This window comes from Helicoverpa zea, chromosome 6 (genome assembly GCF_022581195.2).
Source record: "Helicoverpa zea isolate HzStark_Cry1AcR chromosome 6, ilHelZeax1.1, whole genome shotgun sequence".
Classification (NCBI taxonomy): domain Eukaryota; kingdom Metazoa; phylum Arthropoda; class Insecta; order Lepidoptera; family Noctuidae; genus Helicoverpa; species Helicoverpa zea.
This window is the reverse complement of record NC_061457.1, coordinates 83455-106301: the sequence shown is the minus strand read 5'-3', so window position 1 is coordinate 106301 and position 22847 is coordinate 83455. Positions and strand designations below refer to the sequence as shown.

At 39.3% G+C, this 22847-nt stretch overlaps 1 protein-coding gene across 4 annotated transcripts; it reads right to left on the bottom strand.

Moving 5' to 3' along the window:
* Positions 1–2425: 2425 nt before the first annotated feature.
* Positions 2426–17475, bottom strand: LOC124631140 (protein-tyrosine sulfotransferase). Of its 4 annotated transcripts, none has more exons than XM_047165339.1 (5): positions 17095–17475; positions 16655–16694; positions 9245–9788; positions 3814–4067; positions 2426–2676 (listed from the first exon to the last, which is right to left on the bottom strand). In XM_047165339.1, exons 3-5 carry the CDS (start codon positions 9767–9769, stop codon positions 2475–2477), a joined length of 981 nt encoding a protein of 326 aa, XP_047021295.1. In that variant the 5' UTR covers positions 9770–9788; positions 16655–16694; positions 17095–17475; the 3' UTR covers positions 2426–2474. The 4 variants fall into 4 exon arrangements, with proteins under 4 accessions (XP_047021295.1, XP_047021293.1, XP_047021296.1 ...); XM_047165337.1 differs by having other exon boundaries at positions 17133–17475; XM_047165340.1 differs by lacking the exon at positions 16655–16694.
* Positions 17476–22847: the final 5372 nt, after the last annotated feature.

Sequence of the window (22847 nt, the reverse complement as noted above, 5' to 3'; positions counted from 1 at the left end):
CAATGATCGCTCCCGGTATATTTTTTTAAATCGGTCCGACTTCCGTTTATTTATATACTTAAGTTTATTTTAATTCCTAATGCCAAAGTCCTGATGCTCAGAAAAAAGGAAATAGTTTAATTCAAAAGTTCATAAACGACTTGCATGATTGTTACTGAGCATGTTCATGCTCCGATTTGTACTTAGCCGATTTTCTAGTAGCTGTGACCACAACCTTTTTTGAGGGCTGGATCCGCGCTTGATGCAGGTACCTCCCGAAACAACCGTGTCCGGTGAGGACCTGCGTCATGCGGTACGTGAGGGCGCCGTGACTCCTGCCGAGCCACTCCTCAAAGAGGGGACTTACCGCCACTATGGTGGCGTACCCTTCGTTATACGACCTAAAAATTATATGACGTTGAAGTTGTTCAGCGCCATCTAGTCATCAGCTAGGTAAAGAATAAATAAAAAATCGGTAAAAAAACTTTTAAGTTAAACGGTTTTATCTTATGTGCACTGAAAACTAGAAAATAAAAAAATAGTTACTTACCTGTCAACCTACGTAGGTGGTCCCGGTCATATTAAACTAAAATAAAAACGTGGGGCCCATTAACTATTGCTGTAGTACTTTCTTCTAGAGGTATAATAGGTGTGGATTGCATCGACTTACTATAATCGTAACTGGAGATTTTGACAATCAATAATCAGCCGTAGCGGCTTCACCAGCGAACGCCGAGCTCATGATCTACCAAAGTATAAAGATATGCTTTGCCATAGGTAGGATTTCACAGGGGCCCCACGTTTTTATTTTAGTTTAATATGACCGGGACCACCTACGTAGGTTGACAGGTAAGTAACTATTTTTTTATTTTCTAGTTTTCAGTGCACATAAGATAAAACCGTTTAACTTAAAAGTTTTTTTACCGATTTTTTATTTTCTAGTTTTTAGTATTTAATGAAAATGCGTACCGAATATTCCTCATTCTATCTAATTCATTTAGTGTATCATTATTACACGGTCTCTTACCTGACAATTTATTACAATCTAATTCCTCAATACATAGCCCTTCCAGATACTTTTTTTTTTAACAACCCCAAAAATCATCACATGACCTCTCCTGCTGTGGGTCAGCAGCGGTGAGGGAGTGTCAGACTCTTGACTAGAAACCGTTTTGTTCCGTCGTAGGCCTTTTATGTACCAGGGCCGCGGTAACTCTTTCGAACAATCTCGCAGCCCAGGCAGGCCTTGGCCCTGTTGAGCCCCGCTGGAGTTACTGACAGTTTTCTACTTGTGAAGCCCTTTCATTTGATACCCGTATTGGTGGGATTGATAAAAAATTGTTATCAGCCATTTGGTAGCGGCGGCCATCTTAGATTTCAATTTTGCATAGTAAATTGTATTCTACTAGTTGAGACCTTTCATTTGATACCCATGTTGATGAGATTGATAAAACCTACGTTATCCGCCATTTTATAGCGGCCGCCATCTTGGATTTAATTTTTTATAGTATATTGTATTCTGTTTGTTGAGCCCTTTCATTTGATACCCATATTGATGGGATTGATAAAACCTACGTTATCCGCCATCTTAGATTTCAATTTTGCATAGTAAATTGTATTCTACTTGTTGAGACCTTTCATTTGATACCCATGTTGATGGGATTTATAAAACTTAAGTTATCCGCCATTTTGTAGAGGCCGCCATCTTGGATTTTAATTTTATATAGTACATTGTATTCTACTGGTTGAGAACTTTCATTTGATACCCATGTTGATGGGATTTATAAAACCTAAGTTATCCGCCATTTTGTAGAGGCCGCCATCTTGGATTTTAATTTTATATAGTACATTGTATTCTACTGGTTGAGAACTTTCATTTGATACCATATTGATGGGATTGATAAAACCTACGTTATCCGCCATTTTGTAGCGGCCGCCATCTTGGATTTCAATTTTTTATAGTATATTGTATTCTGCTTGTTGAGCCCTTTCATTTGATACCCATATTGATGGGATTGATAAAATCTACGTTATCCGCCATTTTGTGCCGGCGGCCATATTGGATTTACAATGTTATTGATATTACTATATTGTATTGTCATCGGAATTAAAGGTGTATACAAAATTTCAGATTAATCGGTTGACAGGAAGAGGGTGAAATTTGAATTACTAAATTTGACCCAAGAATGAATAAATAAAACAAACGGGGTAAGCTAAATAAAACCGTTTAAAAACAAATTCCTCATTCTGAACGTGTTTTCATTCCGATAAAAAAAAATATTCATTCATTACATTATGAAGTCAAAAAGTTGGAAAATTGCCCTTGATCCACTTGATCCATACTTCGAGAAACACAATACATAATATACAAATATGTGTCCAGTTCGTCGCAGAAATGTGTTGTACACCAGAGGCGACCGAGTCGGTCGCAATAAAACAAGTACTGTTTGGTGTTATCGTTTATTGCGCGTTGGTGGGTGTGGCTGCGGGCGCGGCTAGGGCGGGCGGCGCTCGGTGGCGGCGTCGGCCGTGGCCTCGTAGCGCGGCGGGTTGGCCCAGGGGTCGTAGCCCAGCACCGACAGCATGGGCGCCAGCTCCGCCATGTCGGCGCGCACGTCGGCCGGGATCTGCCCCACCCACTTGTCCAGCGCGTCCAGGTTCACCGGCCGCACCACCTGGTCCGACGAGCGCTCCACGCTGCAACACACACACGGTAACACATCCGCCACACGTCGCCAACAACCAGGGACCTAACTCTCGTACTGCTGTTCCGACTGCTCCGGCCAGTATCACTGCGTTACGAATGTATTTTGTATACTTTGTATTTATGTTGATAAAATAAAACTGACAAACACAGAATTCCCACAAAGCGGACGAAGCAGCTGGGGTCCGATTCTCCTAATTTTACTTAAGCGACATACGATTCACGTTCGACTCGGTTCGACTGAGATTCAATCCCGACTCGATTACGATTGAAGCGTATGTGGCATTCCGCTATTTTTTTCTTTGAAATAAAATCAAAATCAAATTGTTTTTATTTCAAATAGGCCTTTGCAGGCTCCTATGAAACGTAAAATTAATTAATTGCACGGTTCCAAAAAGTTGGTCTCATGGAGAAGAGCCGGCAATAAACGTTTTTATCCTTTTCTGTCATTCAATAATGAATCATTTTGTCTGCATATGATTTACGATTGCAAAATGATTGTTCAGCAAACTACCGTACCTATAGACCAAAATCACCAAAATAGCAGACCAATCGCAAACCAATCGAATGTCATTGGAATACGATTGGTCTTATATTAGTAGCAGAATGCCCGATAAGGTTAAAATTGCTATTGCGATTCAATTTCTATTCGATTTTGACAATATTAACTTAGGAGAATCGGGCCCCTGGTGTCCAATTAAATACAATATATACTACCTATATATGTTATGGCTAAAGCCCGAAACTAGTTAAGCCGGCATAGTATTCAATATGAAATGGCTTTTTGCTGTTTGTTGATGTTTTACCTACTAACATTCGATAAGCGGCGTGATACAGACTGAATTTAAACCACGGCAGCTATTCTCGAGCCTAAGGAGATCAGCTGAAGGACATTGTAGAGCGCAAAGGTTTGCACAGACAGGTGTATTCTATATTCGAATACATTACGACACAACTGGAGAGAGATCAGGAGCAGGATCGACATTTAGAGACACGAGTGTTTCAATCACCAATTTCTAGAATCCGGTCTTTTATTAAAATCCACAATAGAATTTGGGGCCGTGCCGAGAATCGAACCCGGGTTGGTTTGTAGAGGAGCAGAGGCGCTAAGCGTTAAGATGTAAAGTTACTTGGAGAGCGCGACGCCGTTGGGCTGGTTGATGTAGCGCTCGTGGTGCAGCACGGCGTCGTGCCACGGCAGCTGCAGGAAGGCGAGCACGCGGCGCAGCGTGGCGCGCGGCCGCAGCACCAGCGCCTCGTAGCGCACCACCAGGCACTTGTCCGGGCCCATCGTCTTGCACTGCTGGTACATCAGCTCCACCGCGTGGTTCCACTTGGTCAGGCACTGCCGGTAGCTCGTCAGGTCGAATCCCGTGATCGTCACCTGCGCACGCATCACGTCGCATTACCGCTCAGTCGACGAACCCGCCGCGCCTCTCTAATTCATCTGGCGCAACCTAAGCAATCTCTGACGCTATAGCTGGTTTCCCGTAGGAAAACAACGATAATTGTTCATTAACTATATAATAAATAATACACTACTCACAGTTTTGGGATATCTTTTTATAGTTGATTTTCTCAAGTGATTTCCAAGAAGCTGTATTACCGAGGAAAAATATAGTACAGCAATTTGTAGGACCTAATCTAATTTTATGATGGATGAATCCGTAACTTGTTTAGAATGGTAACTTTTTGTGACAGCTAAAGGATTTCAGGGACTTTCCGGAATACCATAAGGTTAAAAAATAAGTAACTACGATATCCGTCAATGTGCGTTTCGGTAACCTTTTTAATGTTAACTACGGAACTAGGAAGCCGACCGCAGATAATCTCAGGACCCGTTAGCACTAGGGAGTTCTGGTACCAATACGTATATCAATCACGCACGCCGACCATGTGCTAAAAATTTTGTATTAGGGTAGTGTAGTGTAGAAAGTGGGGAGTGCACTCCCACTCTAAAGTGTGGATAGGGGTTTACTAAAATCATATTATTATATTTTTGGAAATAAAGTTTCCTTCGAGGATAGTACGGGTCAAATCCTTAAAAGCATGTTCTCCAGAAAGTAGCTACACTGGTATTGACCAATTCCGGTTTTGTGAAATAATGCAATAAAAACACACAAACGCACATCTCTCACCCTAAACGCATATACCTGCTCTGTTCCGCCGTGGGTAAAAATCTCAGTTCACAAAGAAAATACCTACTTTTGAAACCTATTTAAGCGGTCTTTGTTGCGGGAGAAACCGGTACAATTATAATTCGCAATTTAACCATATTTGCAAATATTTTTAAATTAGTCTACATATTTTTTAATCTTAAGTTGTACTTCAATTTTAGTAATAAGTATAGATTTAATAATACTAAACTGGGTAATAAGAATAAGATGATATGTACTACAAACCTCTTTATGCTGTGTAGGGCTCAGCCGGGTCCACACTGTTTCTAATATATTGTTTCAACTTTGTAAAAATACCACCTATATAACATATAGAACGCAAATAAATAATAGAGTATCCATGCGGCGGTATGGGCTATAATACTCTGGAAACTACGGAACCCTATACTGAACGTGGCCCGACACGCTCTTGGCCGGTTTTACAAATTAGTAAACCAATTTACTATTTTATTTTATTATTGCAAACAAACATGCTCATCATACAAATGTTGATCTAACGGGAATCGAACCCGGAACCATTAGCTCGGCATGAGAGCTCGGCTAAGGTGAAAAACCGGCCAAGTGCGAGTCGGACTCGTGCACGAAGGGTTCCGTAAATTACAGTTAAATCAACCTATCTCAAAAACTATAAGAGATACTTTGATCAAACCAAAAATCGTTGAAAGAGTTAATTAGCATGCATCACCTCTATTTTTTTTAGAATTTTATACCCCGTAGTTATAAAAATAGAGGGGGGGGGACATACTTTTTACGACTTTGAGAGCTGATATCTCAAAAACCGTTCACTTTAAGAAAAATGTTTTTTAGAAAACTTTATATCATTTTAAAAGACCTTTCCATTGATACCCCACACGGGTATGTACATCGAAAAAAAAAATTTCATCCCTCAGTTACATGTATGGGGGGCCCCACCCCCAATTCTTTTTTTTACTATTTAGTGTCATATTTTTGTAGCGGTTCATACAACACATATTCCCATCAAATTTCATCACTGTAGTACTTATAGTTTCCGAGTAAATCGGCTGTGACAGACGGACAGACGGACAGACGGACAGACGGACATGACGAAACTATAAGGGTTCCGTTTTTGCCATTTTGGCTACGGAACCCTAAAAAACTGCAATTTTTTGCTTTCGTTAGCTCTTGTACGATTATTCCAAAACTAAAGATTTAAAATACTTGAACCTACAATAGGGTTGTTTCCTTGTATTCATTTAGTTAAAATTAAATAAATGCACCGAAAGTTCACAAAACTAGAAACACGATAAGCTATATTATATTATTTATAACTGACCATATATTTTTTAATTAATTTATGAAATTTTAATTTAGAGCCTGTGACGTCACGCCATTAAAAACGACGAGAAGAGACCGATGACGTCATCCTTTCTATATTTGACAATGACAAGTATTTGACAGTGACAGATATATCGAAATAACCTCAGAATTAATGTTTTGTTTATTTGCTTCTGTGAAGTTCTGTGTGTTAATTGCATTTAAGTGATACAACTGCTAAAAAATTACGGAGAAACGATTTATGAAAGCTGATAGTTCCAATCTGCCAAGAGTAGACTCTTTTATGGTCGCTCAATTCTTTGCCAATCAATAACCAAGATTTTTATTCAGCGGTACGTGGATGAACAGTTTATTTAGAGCACTAATGGTCGTATTTCCACAGTCTCGCACAACACAAACCTTGTAGACATTCATTTAATTTAAGTTTTTTGAAAAAGCATCAAATCTTTTCGAACGCGGACACAAACATAACCTCAATATAAATAAACACAAACTTTACGTTTCTTTGCACCATTTCATTTTTCCGCGTACACAACTCGGTTGGAGTGTACGTAACGGGACACTGAGGAAAAAAGACTTAGAAAATTTTTGCAAAAATTTATTTTTTTGTATTTTGTTTATTTTCTCGATTATATCGTATAGAACACCAAAAAATAAGGCGAAAAGCATCTGGGTGATTTTTGTCTCCGACCAACCGTTTGTCGTAAAAACGATGTCGAAGGGATTCCATTAAAAAGGCACCAGGGACTTAGAAAATAAAAAACATTTTTTTTTATTTCTCTCAAATCGTTGTTTTCTCGATTCTATCGTATACAACACCTAAAAATAAGGCGAAAAGCATCTGGGTGATTTTTGTCTCCGACCAACCGTTTGTCGTAAAAACGATGGCGAAAAGCATCTGGTCTGGAGTGTCATGCAATGGAATTCCAGAAACTCCCAATGTAGGCTTGACTATGACTTTCAAGGTCATTCGACCTTGACCTCCAGAATCACGACCGTCACCTCAAGGTCACTAACCATTAATATTGACCCTTTAGGATAAAAGAGCGAACGAAGCGAGCTCGGAGCATGGGGCACCCCGACTCGGATAGGTTAGGTTAGAAGGGATAAATAGAAACGAATCGCTGCAAATCCGACCCCACGTGGTCTAGTTTGTCCCAACCCTAGAGAGCAATTCAAAAGCGCGTAGGCGCGTAGGGGCGAGGCGGCCCGCGAGCTGAGGAGCAGGTGGTTATTACGCTTGTCGCCGCAGCTGAGGCTGGCCGGCGGAGCCGGCCAGCAAGCCAAAGCTGCGGCGGTAAGCGTAGTAACCATCTGCGACGACAAGCTCGCGTGGGACCGCCGGAGCACCGCAGCGCCGGAGCCGTCACAGAAAACCTTTGGATTGCATGTCCCTTTTTTGACATATACAATTTTTTTAACCCTCGACTACGCTTACGTATGTATGGCTTTCACAGGGGAAGACACACACACACACACACACACACACACGCTTCCTTGTCTATTCAAGGAAATCACGGATCTTGCTTTTCGGAATTTCAACCTTGTCTCAAGGTCAATGACTATGAGGACAAGGTCAGTGACATAATTAGAATCGCGGATGTTACTTAAAAATTTTTGACCTTGACTTCAAGGTCATTGATCTTGACCTCAAGATCAAGGACTATGAAGACAAGGTCAGTGACCTTAATAGAATAGCGGATTTTATTTAAAAATTTTGACCTTGACCTCAAGGTCAAGGACCACGAGGACAAGGTCAGTTACCTTACTAGAATCGCGGATTATACATAAAAAAATGACCTTGACCTCAAGTCATTGACCTTGACCTCAAGGTCAAGGACCATAAGGACAAGGTCAGTGACCTAACTAGAATCGGGGATTTTACATAAAAAATTGACCTTGAGGTCAAGGTCACCGACCTTGAGGTCAAGGTCACTGACCTTGAATGACCTTGAGGTGCACCATGGTGTTTCCCCACCCTTCTACTCCCACATCCCACCGGGTCCCGAAGGCTTGATTAGGCGATAGATTTTGGTGAAATTTTTCTAAGTCTTTTTTTCATAGTGTCCCGTTTCGTATCCACTGACCCACAACTCAAAACATTTGAGGTATTTTATTTTTGTTCAAATGTATAAAAATAATCTATATGTATAAAATATTATAGTTTAGTAGCTATTTTATAAAAATACATTATTAAAATTAAGAAATCCATTAGTTGGTATGTTAGTTTTTTCTCGTTAGATGTGCTTTAAAATGTAAAGGAATGAACAGAGAACGTTGACGTCACAGTCACGTGATCTAGCGTTTTCTGAGCAATATTTTAAGACAAATAGAAAAACATGTAATACATAAAAAATAAAAAGATTTGAGACGAAAAATGAAAGAGAGGGTGATCTTAAAATTATTTAGAAGCTATCTAAATAGATTTCCGAAAATTGGAAACAACCCTATTTGCTGGTTTTCGCTGAAGAAAATCCACCATGAAAAACTATACCTGTGAGTAGTGTACGTTTGTACCTCAAGCAAGCATTTAATTAGTGTTTTAATTTTACTTGTAGGTACTTGCAATCATTTTAATAGGTACGTGAAATGAGTTTGCACATCGATTAAAAATAACACTATAATTTTAATTGGTAGGTACAGTCAGCGGCACATAACTTGACAAAAAAAAAACTTAAAAAAAACTAAGGATAACTTTGCGCACTTAGTGCCTTTGTGTGCTTGTCGTTATTTTATGATAGTTTTCATAACGATTCTTGCCAAGTTACGTGCCGGGAGCATGTACAACATGGTTATTAAATGCCTATCGTAGATTACTTTCTATTTTGTGTAGGAAACATTAACTCCTCTGTGTTGCGTGTCTTTTTGCCTAAGTGCCAAAGTTATATTTTGAAAAGCCCAAGAGGCCGGATTACATCGGGCAGCCTGCAAACGCAGGTGGTCATGAGGCTGCTCAATGCTGTTGTCCTCATCGACATTGCGCGTAGCGCTGTATGTCAACCCTCGCCGGAACGTGTCTCGTGCAGTCTATCGTGGATATGTATCTTTAGCGGAGGACATCGTGAAGTACGTGTATTGGATAACATACCTTGCGAGTGATGATAGAGTGCACTGTAGCGCGGCCGTCGCGCACCATGAACAAGAACTTAGCGTTGGGGAACAGTTCCAGCACGTAGGTGCCCATCTTGAGCACGAGCGGATCCTTGTTGCAGAGCCGCGGCGCCGTGTCCCCGTGCCTCACGATCACTTCCAAGCAAAAGGCGGCGATGGCGTTGTCCAGCACCGCTTTAGAGACACCCGCCTGCTCCAGGCGCACGCTCTCCTTCTGCGATCGCATCCAGTGCTGGCGCATCTGCAGAATGCGCGGCACCACTCGCGTCTCCTGTCCGCAGCGCACGTCGGGGTGCGCGTCCAGCATGGCGCGCATCAGCGTGGTGCCAGAACGTGGCACGCCGCCGATGAAGATGAGCGGCAGCTCGCGGCCCTCCACCGGCTCGTCCAGCTCGCGCCGGCGCTGCGCCCCCGCGGGCCGCGCGCCGCCGCGCCACAGCCACACCAGCAGCGCGCCCGCCAGCAGCGCCGCCGCCACGCGCCAGCGAGCGCCGCGCCCCATCTCTAGCCGCCGCCTGAGCCTGCGACCACACGCACATCACAATAGCAGCGCGTGACCCTCCACTGCACTAGTAGCGTGCTCGCCAACAGCGCTACTACACGGAACATCGGCGGATGGTGAAGGTGGGGAGGGGTATAGTCACATGCTCGTATTTGTGCTCAGAATTGTTGCGGACCGAGTTTTACGACGTCTGTACGAGACAGTTTATTTACGCGGTAGATTAAACTATGATGTTGTGAATGTTGTAATGTGATTAGTAAGCATTAGCAATCGCATTTTATTTTTAAAGTCGCATTCGGAACCTTGCGATGTTGAATGTTTAACGATTATAATATGGCAATATTAACAAACAGGCAACATTAGAGAAAAATCTTCCTCCTCATCTTAATTTACAATATCTGAACAAATTCTATTCATTTCTGATTTTCCTCGTCGCGATCACTTCGTTTTAAAAATTTAGCGTAGGTATGCGTATTTTACACAATATGAACTTACTGAGCAAAGGCTTGCACTCAATTTGTTTTATTTCGCGGGAAGTCCAATATCGTTATTTCGATTTAAAAATAATATTAATTTACTTTTTATAAGGGGTTTAGGTCTCTTTATAACACCTTGCATATGTTTCATCACTGTTGGACAATGTTGAAAAAAGTGGGCCCAAAAGGCAACTGGTAAGTAGGTACTTTAAAAACTAAAACTGACTATTTGTATTCGCGAATGTCGATAGCATGCGATGCACGTTCGTTACATCCCTACTATGAAGCTCAATACAAACAAAAGGGTAAAACAGCAGACAAGGAAAAATCATATTGTTCCATAGTGATACAGATGATAGGGTGTAAACATGTGACTCTGAAAATAGCCCTTTTCTAATGTTATCGTTTTAGTCTAAAAAAGCGCCGCACTCATAGCTCAGGAGCGAAGTGATATTTTTCTTCAAGAAGGGCGATCTAGACACACGGCAGTGTGTCCGCCAAGTTCGAGCAAAAAAAGCGACACACCGGCCGTGGGTTATATTACACGAACCATTTCGGGCCAAATTCGACCCCCCTGTAACTCAAAATCTATTTTATTTACGCATATCAAATTTCTAGTATCTGTTGAGACCCCCTCACTTATCTAAAATACAAAATTTCATTAATATACCTATTGTAGGTCTTGAGATATTGACGTCAGAAAATCGCATTTTTACTATACACTCACTGACTGATCTAGACACACGGCAGTGTGTCCGCCAAGTTCGAGCAAAAAAAAGCGACACACCGGCCGTGGGTTATATTACACGAACCATTTCGGGCCAAATTCGACCCCCCTATAACTCAAAATCTATTTTATTTACGCATAGCAAATTTCTAGTATCTGTTGAGACCCTCTCACTTATCTAAAATACAAAATTTCATTAATATACCTATTGTAGGTCTTGAGATATTGACGTCAGAAAATCGCTATTTTTATTATACACTCACTGACTGACTCACTCATCAAAAACCTAGACCACTTCCAATGGTCGTATTGACTTGAAAATTGGCATGGAGGTAGGTCTCTATGTCAAGGTAAAGGGAAAAATCTGAAAATGGCCAAGTGTGAGTCAGTTTCAAAATAATTCAGATTATACCCCTAAGGAACTAAAACGAACTAAATTTATCTATATTTATATATCTTCGAATGGTCGTACTGATCTGAAATTCGTTACAAAGGTTTGTATTTAGTCAAAGTAAAGTAAAAATCTGAAAACGGCCAAGTGTGAGTCACTTTCGAAAATAACGAATGTGTAACTTTGATCCACGAACATAATATATGATAACATGTCATGTCAGTCAGTTGGTAAATCTAGTCCATTTAGTTAATCTAGTTCATTTCTTTGTAAGAAGCATAGTGCATATTCAAAAATCTGAAAGATACTGTAAATGAGACATTTCCTTAACTAACTTAATCATAAGAAAAAAATAAAATAAACAACCTTACAAAAATAAATGAAATCCCACCCAAAACAAAAATGTGAAAAGCTGCCAAGTTCGATAATATGGGAATGCTTCGCCTATAAAAGAAGTGAGATCTGAATAAGTACCAAGTTCCATACACATACCTCAGTTAAAAATAGTTACTTGGCAAGTTTTAATAGAAAATTAAATACTTGATTCATTGCGTTTAGTAGGTCTATAACAAGGTGTGTGAAAACTTGCCAAGTAACATCATCAAAAAGTAACTATTTTTAACTGAGGTATGTGTATGGAACTTAGTACTTATTCAGATCTCACTTCTTTTATAGGCGAAGCATTCCCATATTATCGAACTTGGCAGCTTTTCACATTTTTGTTTTGGGTGGGTTCACTTATTCACTTATTCACTGACTCACTCATCAAAAACCTAGACCACTTCCAATGGTCGTATTGACTTGAAATTTGGCATGGAGGTAGGTCTTTATGTCAAGGTAAAGGAAAAAATCTGAAAATGGCCAAGTGTGAGTCGGTTTCAAAATAATGAAGGTGTTTTATACCCGGTGTAAATTTATACCCCTAAGGAACTAAAACGAACTAAATTTATCTATATTTATATAATATATCTTTGAATGGTACAAAGGTTTGTATTTAGTCAAAGTAAAGTAAAAATCTGAAAACGGCCAAGTGTGAATCACTTTCGAAAATAACGAATGTGTAACTTTGATCCACGAACATAATATATGATAACATGTCATGTCAGTCAGTTGGTAAATCTAGTCCATTTAGTTAATCTAGTTCATTTCTTTGTAAGAAACATAGTGCATATTAAAAAATCTAAAAAATAGTATAAATGAGACATTTCTTTAACTAACTTCATCATAAGAAAAAAATAAAATAAACAACCTTACAAAAATAAATGAAATCCCACCCAAAACAAAAATGTGAAAGACTGCCAAGTTCGATAATATGGGAATGCTTCGCCTATAAAAGACGTGAGATCTGAATAAGTACCAAGTTCCATACACATACCTCGGTTAAAAATAGTTACTTTTTAATGATGATTACTTGGCAAGTTTTAATAGAAAATTAAATACTTGATTCATTGCGTTTAGTAGGTTTATAACAAGGTGTATGAAAACTTGCCAAGTAACATCATTAAAAAGTAACTATTTTTAACTGAGGTATGTGTATGGAACTTGGTACTTATTCAGATCTCACGTCTTTTATAGGCGAAGCATTCCCATATTATCGAACTTGGCAGTCTTTCACATTTTTGTTTTGGGTGGGTAAGACTCTCTTGAAGAACTATAGACCCATATCACTGCTGAACCATGTCTACAAACTGTTTCCGAAAGTAGTACGAATCGTCTTTCAGAGATCCTGGAGGATTTGAGTAAAATGCTCGATGATCAACAGTTTCCCAGCGAGTAGGTCTTAAAATGAATAAGGATAAGACGATGGTCAGGTCTTGCCTCCAAGTACCTAATCCTGTTAAAGTGGGTGACTGCATGCTCGCAGTTGTTGACCAGTACATATACCTAGGACAAACGGTTCAGCTAGGTAATTCCAACTTCGAGAAGGAGGTCAATCGGCGAATCTATCTCGGCACGTCAGCGTTCGGGAAGCTACGTCTCCAATTAATTTATGACCAATGTGTGTTGCCAGTACGTCGGTACAGAGACGTTGTTGCTATTTGTCTTGTGAGAAACCTCATAGTCACTCAAAGAGCAAGGGAGAGCGCTGCGCTAGGAGTTTCTCTGCGAGATCGAATCAGAAGTGAGGAGATTCGCAATCCGTTAGTTCTCGACCGTAAGACCCGGAAGACGCAGCGTGAGCAGGCGCCCCGCTACATGGATGGACGATCTGGTCGAGATTGCCGGTAAGCAGTGGACGCGGTTTGCTGAAGATTGAGCATAGTGGTGAACTTGTTTGTTCAATGATTTTATTCTCAAAAAAGACGCAAGTCATTTACATGAGAACAATAGTAGTAGGTAATTATAGTTCGGCCATTCAGAGAATGCGTTCCTGACACGTCGCGATTGAACTGACGACGTAACTACATTCATTGATTATTGATATAATAATGTTGTTTTAATGCTCCTCAATTGTTAAAACGGTAAACAACCAGCAAAAATATTTTTATCGTAACTGCAACGCCATTGCAAAGTTACGTCGTCAGTTCAATCGCGACGTGTCAGGAACGCATTCTCTGAATGGCCGAACTATAATATAAAAAAGATAAGGATAAATTCATTTGTCAAAAACAGTTTACATCAAGTTCGGCTATATTGCTTATTAAGTGTTACATTCTTTTAAGAGATTCAAAGAATTTGGGCTCGCCCTTTACTGTTTTTTTTTATTAAATATTGGGACAACTGATTCTTGAACGCCATTTAATAATGACGGAAACTCGGGGAAGGCCGTTGTCCAGCAGTGTACATACGTCATTTGGCAATTTTTTTTTTGCGATGGCAAAAATCATCAAATGACCCCTCCCGCTGTGGATTAGCAGCGGTGAGGGAGTGTCAGACTTTTACTGACTAAAAATCCATCGTGTTCCTTCGTAGGCCATTTATATTACCAGGGTCGCGATAACTCTTTCGAACAATCCCGCAGCCCCAGCGGGCCTTGGCCCTGTTGGGCCCCGCAGAACGTTATTCGGCTGAAACAACGATCATAGCCAAAAACATTGCCAACCCTTGCAAACATGTCATGACATTGAAAAGAAGTCAAGATAGACTATTTATAAAATAGAGTGGCTAATGAGCCACCATTAACTATTATAATATTAACTATTTTTAGGGTTCCGGACCCAAAGGGTAAAACGGGACCCTCTTGTTTTCGCTCCTCTGTCCGTCCATGCGTCCGTCCGTCCGTCTGTCACCATGAACTGTATCTCATGAACCGTGATAGTTAGAGAGCTGAAATTTTCACAGATAACAACAAATACTGAAAAGTAGAATTAAATAAATATTTTGCAGGGAAACATTTTTTGATCGTTTTATAAATAATGGTACGGAACCCTTCGTGCGCAAGACCGACTCGCACTTGGCCGGTTTTTTTTTATTTCATTCGCAAAGTTATACAAACTACACACATTTATCTAATTTTAGTAGTGCCTAGAGTATTGGCTTTGAAATGCATATTAAATGTATATTATTTGGAGCTCCTAAACTATGTAGGTTAGATACCTAGATACAAGTCCTTTTTCTCATCTTAGAATGTTATCATCTCCCGAGCCTTTTCCCAACTATGTTGGGGTCGGCTTCCAGTCTAACTGGACACGATTAAAATTATAAATACTATTTGATAATTGGCCTAAACTTTCCCAATAGCCAACCAGCACCACATCTTCATTATTTTCGAATATCTTACATTTCATATATTCATATTACAGTTGAGCACAAAGATTTTTCATCTTGAGCTGTTTTGGTACTCTTGGTACTCTCGCTTACACTCAGGATTCGAAGTTTGGAACCACTCGCAGCACTTGAGATTTTAGAATTACAAAAAGCATTACATTCTCACAAAAAGAAAATGCCAGCTTGTATTATGTTTATGAATTCCTTTCATGGCTATGTTCCCTTCCTGATTATGGTGGTTATTGTCACGAGTCCAGTGTGTTTGGTCCCATACAAAATTTTATGATTTTCCTTGTCGCTGTCAGTTCATGTGAGGTAAAAATGTAGCATATCATTATGTATGTGTAATTTACCTACTGTATGTTTTTGCTGCTAACAATTTATTTCTAGGGTTTAAAATTGATATTGTCAATTGATTCTTTATAAGTGGCCATTTTACCCCCTGTCAGCTTTTGAGTACTTTTCTAACACTCTGTATGCTGTTGCACGCTGTGCGCTAACATGCTGTGTTGTTTCTTTCACCATAATGTAATGGTGAAGGCACCACGAAGAGGCATTATTTTAATCCCTAATGGCTGGTTTACACAGTACGAGTTAGCGTGCGAGTCAGCCTGCCGAGTAGCTGCACTGCAATAACTCGCACTGTTTGGACGTCACTTACGAGTAACTCGCAAGTGCGAGTTGGACAGTAGCTCGCATCCGAGTAACTTCAACATTTTTTGTTTTCACTCGCCTGCTCGCCCGGCAGCAACTCGCACAAGACAGTGACTCGCATTGTTTGGACGCGTTCGGCAGTAGCTCACCAGTGCCAGCAGGGCAGTTGTGAGTGAAACCCGTGTTTTTTGTGTGCTACGCCTGTGTACTAAATCGAGTTCGAAATGGCTGCGGATAGATGGTCTTCTGACAAAAATATTTCATTTATGAAACATGTTCACTCGACATCGCGACACGACTCGTACTGGGCAGTAGCTAGGTGTCGTGTAGACAGCAAAGGCAAGCCGAGCTACTGGCGTACGAGTAGACAAACCGAGTAGCTGTCTACTGGCCAGGCAGCAGCTCGCACTGTGTAAACGAGCCTTAAGGACAATGATTGAATTGCTATGAACCCTAGACCATTAACAGCTAGTGATGATTTTGGAATGTCTATTCCCATGGTGTACCAACTTCAAAACCTAAAAAATGCATTTTTATTTTGAACTCGAACATTTCTGGCATCTAGTCTTACATGTACAGGGTACAATTGGAATCTAAAATGGGATGAACAATATAGTATCTATCGAAACAATCTAGTAAATATTTTTGAGTTTTCTTAAAATTTTATCATATTATTAGACACTTACTGTATTTCTCAAGAGGTATACTGCATCCTATCACCATCTTCAAGCCACTAATACAAGCATGCATTCAAATAATCTCTCCTTTGTAGTTCTGGATTGCAATAACAATCATTGTTTTTGGGGCACAATCACATAATATGTCAAATTACAAGGTCATATTGGGCAAATTTTAAATTTCAATACAGTATCAAGAGGTCGGGGGCTTGAGCTTCAATAAACTAGCTATAAATTACAATATTAACTTACGATTGTTTCTAGCAGTTCCTGTTATGATTTTAAACAGATCCTGGAACAATTTATAGATAACTTTGTTTTGTAGCATTACACCAAGTTCACTTGTGTGCCACATAGTTCATTATGTGAATTATGAACACACAGAATTATTCAAACGATTTTTTGCTTGAAGAAAAACTACTGATGATGCTAAAATGTAAGTAGGTACTGAACAATCGTAAAACGCCGTTATCGAAACGTGTTTATCGCATGTACAGGCACGAAATATTATGAGACATTTACCGCTTACTATAAACATACCTAAATATGAACATTCTAATAAGAGATTGTGGGAAAACTATACATTTTAATATGTGCAACCAGTAGGTTACGCTAAAATAGCGTAGTAAATAATTTTAACATAAGTTGAGCCCGTGTTATGATGTGATATGAAAAACATTGTTTTTACTTACCTGTATTATGAATAAGTGGTGTTAAGCTTTTTACTCACCTACATCAATGTGAGATTAAAAACAGTTTAACTAACTTCTTTCGTGCCAACACATCTGTTTGCACATAATATAAATAATTTTAACCGACGACAGGCTAGCAAGTACAGTGATATTTAAGTAACGTTGACAACTGTCTAATTTGTTGTACAAATACGAGATCACAAGTCGTATCGCGACTCACGTTATTTATTAAGTACGAACAGAACATTAACGTCATCAAATAGTGATTTGGACTAGTATTTTTTTAAATTATATTTTCGTTTCCTATTATATAGAATTATTTTAGAGGCTGTTCTTCGTGACGTGACGTTTTCGATCAATTATGAAACTGACACTTTTGTTCGACTGACACATCTGAAAATGTCATCGGAAAATGTCAAGAAACTACGTGACATGACATTGCATGACATCCGCATCCCCATGTCATGGTAGCATTAACACAGGTTAATTTATATAAGGTGAGACCGCACCAGTAGCCTTATTCGCTAACTCCACTGACAGCTCGCAGATATCATCAATTGGTAAAGTGTACATCAGTATATTGTCAAACAGCTATTTTCTTATTCGCTAACGCCAGTTACCAAATGAGATGACGTCATCAGCATCGACACAGGCTGATATCCACCATGACTCATTTTGACAGCGGTTTCTGTATCGATAAACGTTATATTGCGATTCCGTAAGCCCAGTGGACATCAAATTGATAGCCAATGTCATTTTTTGAAATACACTACAAATAGCAGTGTTTTATGCCTCATCACTGGGATGTCTATACTATATTGTTGCATCAGACATATTAGATTTCTCTAATTTTGCGATTCCAATAGAAATACAAACCCTGAGTCATTTCCTTTATTTTTTGATAGTGTTATTTTTAATTGTATTATTTTTATTTGTTTTATATTTCTTTGTGTGGAATATAAATTTCGCGTGTATTTTTGCTGGCATTTGTGGAATAAGAGACAAAACGAAGTTTATCCAGAATCCAGAAACGTCGTATGCGAGATTGCAATAATTCTCTGGATTTACGGGAGAAGGAATTCATGGCAAATTTCCGTATCAACAAATCAAGGTTTCAGCGAGTTTCGGCAGAGTTACGTCCGTTTCTGCAACGTGCTCAAAAAAACACTGCTGTTGCAATTGAGCTAAAAGTAAGAATTTATAACGTAAAAAGTTAAATAAATACCAATATTACATAATTTGATGTTACTAATTTGCAGCATGTCTCAACCTTCATTTAGTAAGTGAGGTAACCGATGCTCTCAATGTATGGGACGACCTACTCAAGTACGTAAAGTTACCTTCCTGTAGTGTACCAATTTTTTTTTTGCATGCAAAACATAAGAATCTACGTATCAAAATATTGTTTACGTTGTTAAATTTATAATAACTACATACAATACTCACAATATTCTCAATTAAAATATTGTTCAACCACACGGAACTTTAGACACCAAGTTCACACACAATAGAAAGCAAATACTGAATTTTACCGCCACAGATTGTTTTTAAATATTTAACACGCTGAAAATAAAGCGTTCTCTCAAACGTAGTAATGTAATGCTAATAGGGTATTTCCTACTTAGCAGTATAATAGTCGACAAAAAAATAGAGTTGTCAAGTTGTCATCGTAGTTTTGGCGTCAGCAACCGTGTAACGATATCCACCGATATCCACTTCATGCGATACAGAATACCAATGTTTTGAACTTATAGGTTGACATCAAAGTTCCGATGACAACTGAGGCCAGTTGACATCTGAGAATTCGAAAGTTAGCGAATAAGCCAGCAGTAGCCTTATTCGCTAACTCCACTGACAGCTCGCAGATATCATCAATTGGTAAAGTGTACATCAGTATATTGTCAAACAGCTATTTTCTTATTCGCTAACGCCAGTTACCAAATGAGATGACGTCATCAGCATCGACACAGGCTGATATCCACCATGACTCATTTTGACAGCGGTTTCTGTATCGATAAACGTTATATTGCGATTCCGTAAGCCCAGTGGACATCAAATTGATAGCCAATGTCATTTTTTGAAATACACTACAAATAGCAGTGTTTTATGCCTCATCACTGGGATGTCTATACTATATTGTTGCATCAGACATATTAGATTTCTCTAATTTTGCGATTCCAATAGAAATACAAACCCTGAGTCATTTCCTTTATTTTTTGATAGTGTTATTTTTAATTGTATTATTTTTATTTGTTTTATATTTCTTTGTGTGGAATATAAATTTCGCGTGTATTTTTGCTGGCATTTGTGGAATAAGAGACAAAACGAAGTTTATCCAGAATCCAGAAACGTCGTATGCGAGATTGCAATAATTCTCTGGATTTACGGGAGAAGGAATTCATGGCAAATTTCCGTATCAACAAATCAAGGTTTCAGCGAGTTTCGGCAGAGTTACGTCCGTTTCTGCAACGTGCTCAAAAAAACACTGCTGTTGCAATTGAGCTAAAAGTAAGAATTTATAACGTAAAAAGTTAAATAAATACCAATATTACATAATTTGATGTTACTAATTTGCAGCATGTCTCAACCTTCATTTAGTAAGTGAGGTAACCGATGCTCTCAATGTATGGGACGACCTACTCAAGTACGTAAAGTTACCTTCCTGTAGTGTACCAATTTTTTTTTTGCATGCAAAACATAAGAATCTACGTATCAAAATATTGTTTACGTTGTTAAATTTATAATAACTACATACAATACTCACAATATTCTCAATTAAAATATTGTTCAACCACACGGAACTTTAGACACCAAGTTCACACACAATAGAAAGCAAATACTGAATTTTACCGCCACAGATTGTTTTTAAATATTTAACACGCTGAAAATAAAGCGTTCTCTCAAACGTAGTAATGTAATGCTAATAGGGTATTTCCTACTTAGCAGTATAATAGTCGACAAAAAAATAGAGTTGTCAAGTTGTCATCGTAGTTTTGGCGTCAGCAACCGTGTAACGATATCCACCGATATCCACTTCATGCGATACAGAATACCAATGTTTTGAACTTATAGGTTGACATCAAAGTTCCGATGACAACTGAGGCCAGTTGACATCTGAGAATTCGAAAGTTAGCGAATAAGCCAGCTGAGCGTCACGATGCGTAATTTTTTTGCAAGCCGCACTGGACTCCAGCGGCGCTTCAAAAATATAGTCAGTAGGTAGGCAACGTGAGCATAAGAGGAAAGAACAGTAAAAAAAAATTTGCTAATTATATTATTTATTTCTTCTTAATTTAACCATATATTTGACAAACGTTATCGTATTAAGTATTTAGTTTGAAAATTAAGTTGGTCGCGGAACGGAACTACACTAGGTGGCAGGTTGTTGCGTCAGTTTTGGTCAGTCAGTTGATCAACTGCGTGACACAGTGTACCTACCCGTGTGTAACAGTAGCTTAGACATATTATATTCTGATAGCTTAACAACCTTTTCATTACTTACTTGAGATATTGTAATTCAGATGTTTATTTTTTTTTCTTTTTTGTTTGTTTTCTTTCTTCTTTCACTTGATTTTATTTAATTAACTTATCTTAATTAACGACACAATTTTTATTATTATAAATGTATGTCTCTTCCAGACCTCAGGACTACAGAGTCCCGGATTTTTGGGAGGCGAACGTGGGGCCGAAGCCAATACGCTGAAGCCCTTTTGAGACAACTTTAATGAAAAGGTGACACAAAACCGACGATTATCCCGGTATACACTATAGAAATGTACCCAAGGACAATCCCCGGTTCTGTGCTAAGCTATTGCTAACTATGGATGAAAACTACTTGGGCTATTGTGATGGGATGCTAATGTACTAGGAATGGGAAAACTACGGGAACTATGGCACCTGCCTATAACAATGTAATAGATACACGTAAAAATGGCAGGTGGAGACTCGCCAACTCACTTACTGGGCCCCCGGGAATCAGTCGCTAAATCGCAACAAGAGGGCAACAGGTACATGAGCGGCTGAAGGGTGAGGATACCTCGGCGGACTTTAAACGCAGATCACGCGCTCCCTGTGGGTCCAGCATCACCGGCCCACTCGCCACTTACCACGAGACACTTACCCTCCGAGCGGGCTGCTAACCCTGCTCTAGCGACTCCACTCTGACCGGCCGATGAAGGCAAGCCAAGAGGTGGGAGACCCATCCCCCGTCATGCTTCACTCCGGCAGGCCGGAGATGGGGGACAGTATACTCTCCCTGGAGCACTCGGATATATAGTCTTTTTAATGCCTAAAAGGCTACGCTCCATTGCTCTCTGGCAAACCTTGAGTTTGGACTTCTGACACTCCGTGAGAGACCAAGTTTGTGCACCGTAGGTTAGGACGGGCAAGATACACATGTTGACTAATTTTCGCTTGAGTGATAGGGGAAGGTCCCCTTTCATGTACTGCTTCATAGACCAGTAGCTTTTCCAGGCGTTCTCTATGCGGCGATCGATCTCCTTTTCCTGCCTGTTGTCGAAAGAAACTAACTGGCCCAAATAGATGTACTCGTCACATAGTGTAGAGCTTGCCCATCTACCTCGACCCTACGTTTCGTGCTGTTGGTCATTGTGTGTGTCTTGCTCATGTTCATTTGAAGTCCTACTTCTTGGCTTGCCCTGCTTAGATCTTGGAGCATTTCTTGGAGCTCTGCTGATGTAGACGCAAAAAGAACTATATCGTCAGCAAACCGCAGATTGGTCAGCCTTTTGTTTCCGATGACGATACCCTTAGATGTCCACGGCACACTGAGTTTCTTGAATACCTCCTCCAATGTGCAGGTGAATAGATTAGGAGACAGTGGGTCTCCCTGTTTGACTCCTTTTTCTATGGAAAATGATGGACCTGGGGAAAGTAGTTTTATGGATGCTGTGCTGGCCCTGTAGATTAATTCCAATAGCTTTATATAGGTCTCATTTACTTCTTGAGAGCGTAGAGGTGTGAAAATCGCTGTGTGATTGAGACTATCAAAAGCCTTAGAATAATCCACAAAAGCCAGGTATAACGGTTTATGGTACTCGTTGTAATTTATTATTATTATCTAATTAAAATTTTAATGTGATGCAATGTAATGTAATCTCATCTAATCTAATGTATTTATGATTGTAACTTTCCATATGAATGGTGTCTTGCACTATACGGAGGATACATGTTAATAGGGTTAGGTTAAAGGTACACCAAAGACATAATTATTTACAAATAACTTACATACTACGTGAGTGAGCCTTTGCGAAGTTAAAAAAAAACATTGCACCGAGCCCTTTGAGCCGAGATCAAAGAAATTCAGATATTCCTGGACAAATTGTTTTCAAAATCTTTCAGGACATTTAGATAATAATCTAACCATCAGCTAGGAAAATAATTAAAAAAAGAAAATCCCTCATTTATTTAATATAAACAATATTTTGACGCGTCGTTTCGCTCAGTTCCGCTTCAGTGCAGTTCTACATAGTGTGGTCGCACCTTTATAGTAGGGTTCTGCAGCATGTTTATGGATGGGCTATAAGACGAAAGTTATCTTTGTGTCTATCCAAAAATAATGATATTTCAATCTTTGTCTTAATTTTCTAATAAACATTTAATCAATTTAATTATTTTGAAAGAGTGATGGAGATGAGTTATTCGACGCACATTAGTTTTGTTTTTAGTAAAATGTCAAGTTAGTATATTGTACATACATTAAATGTAAATATAGTGATATAACTATTGCATAT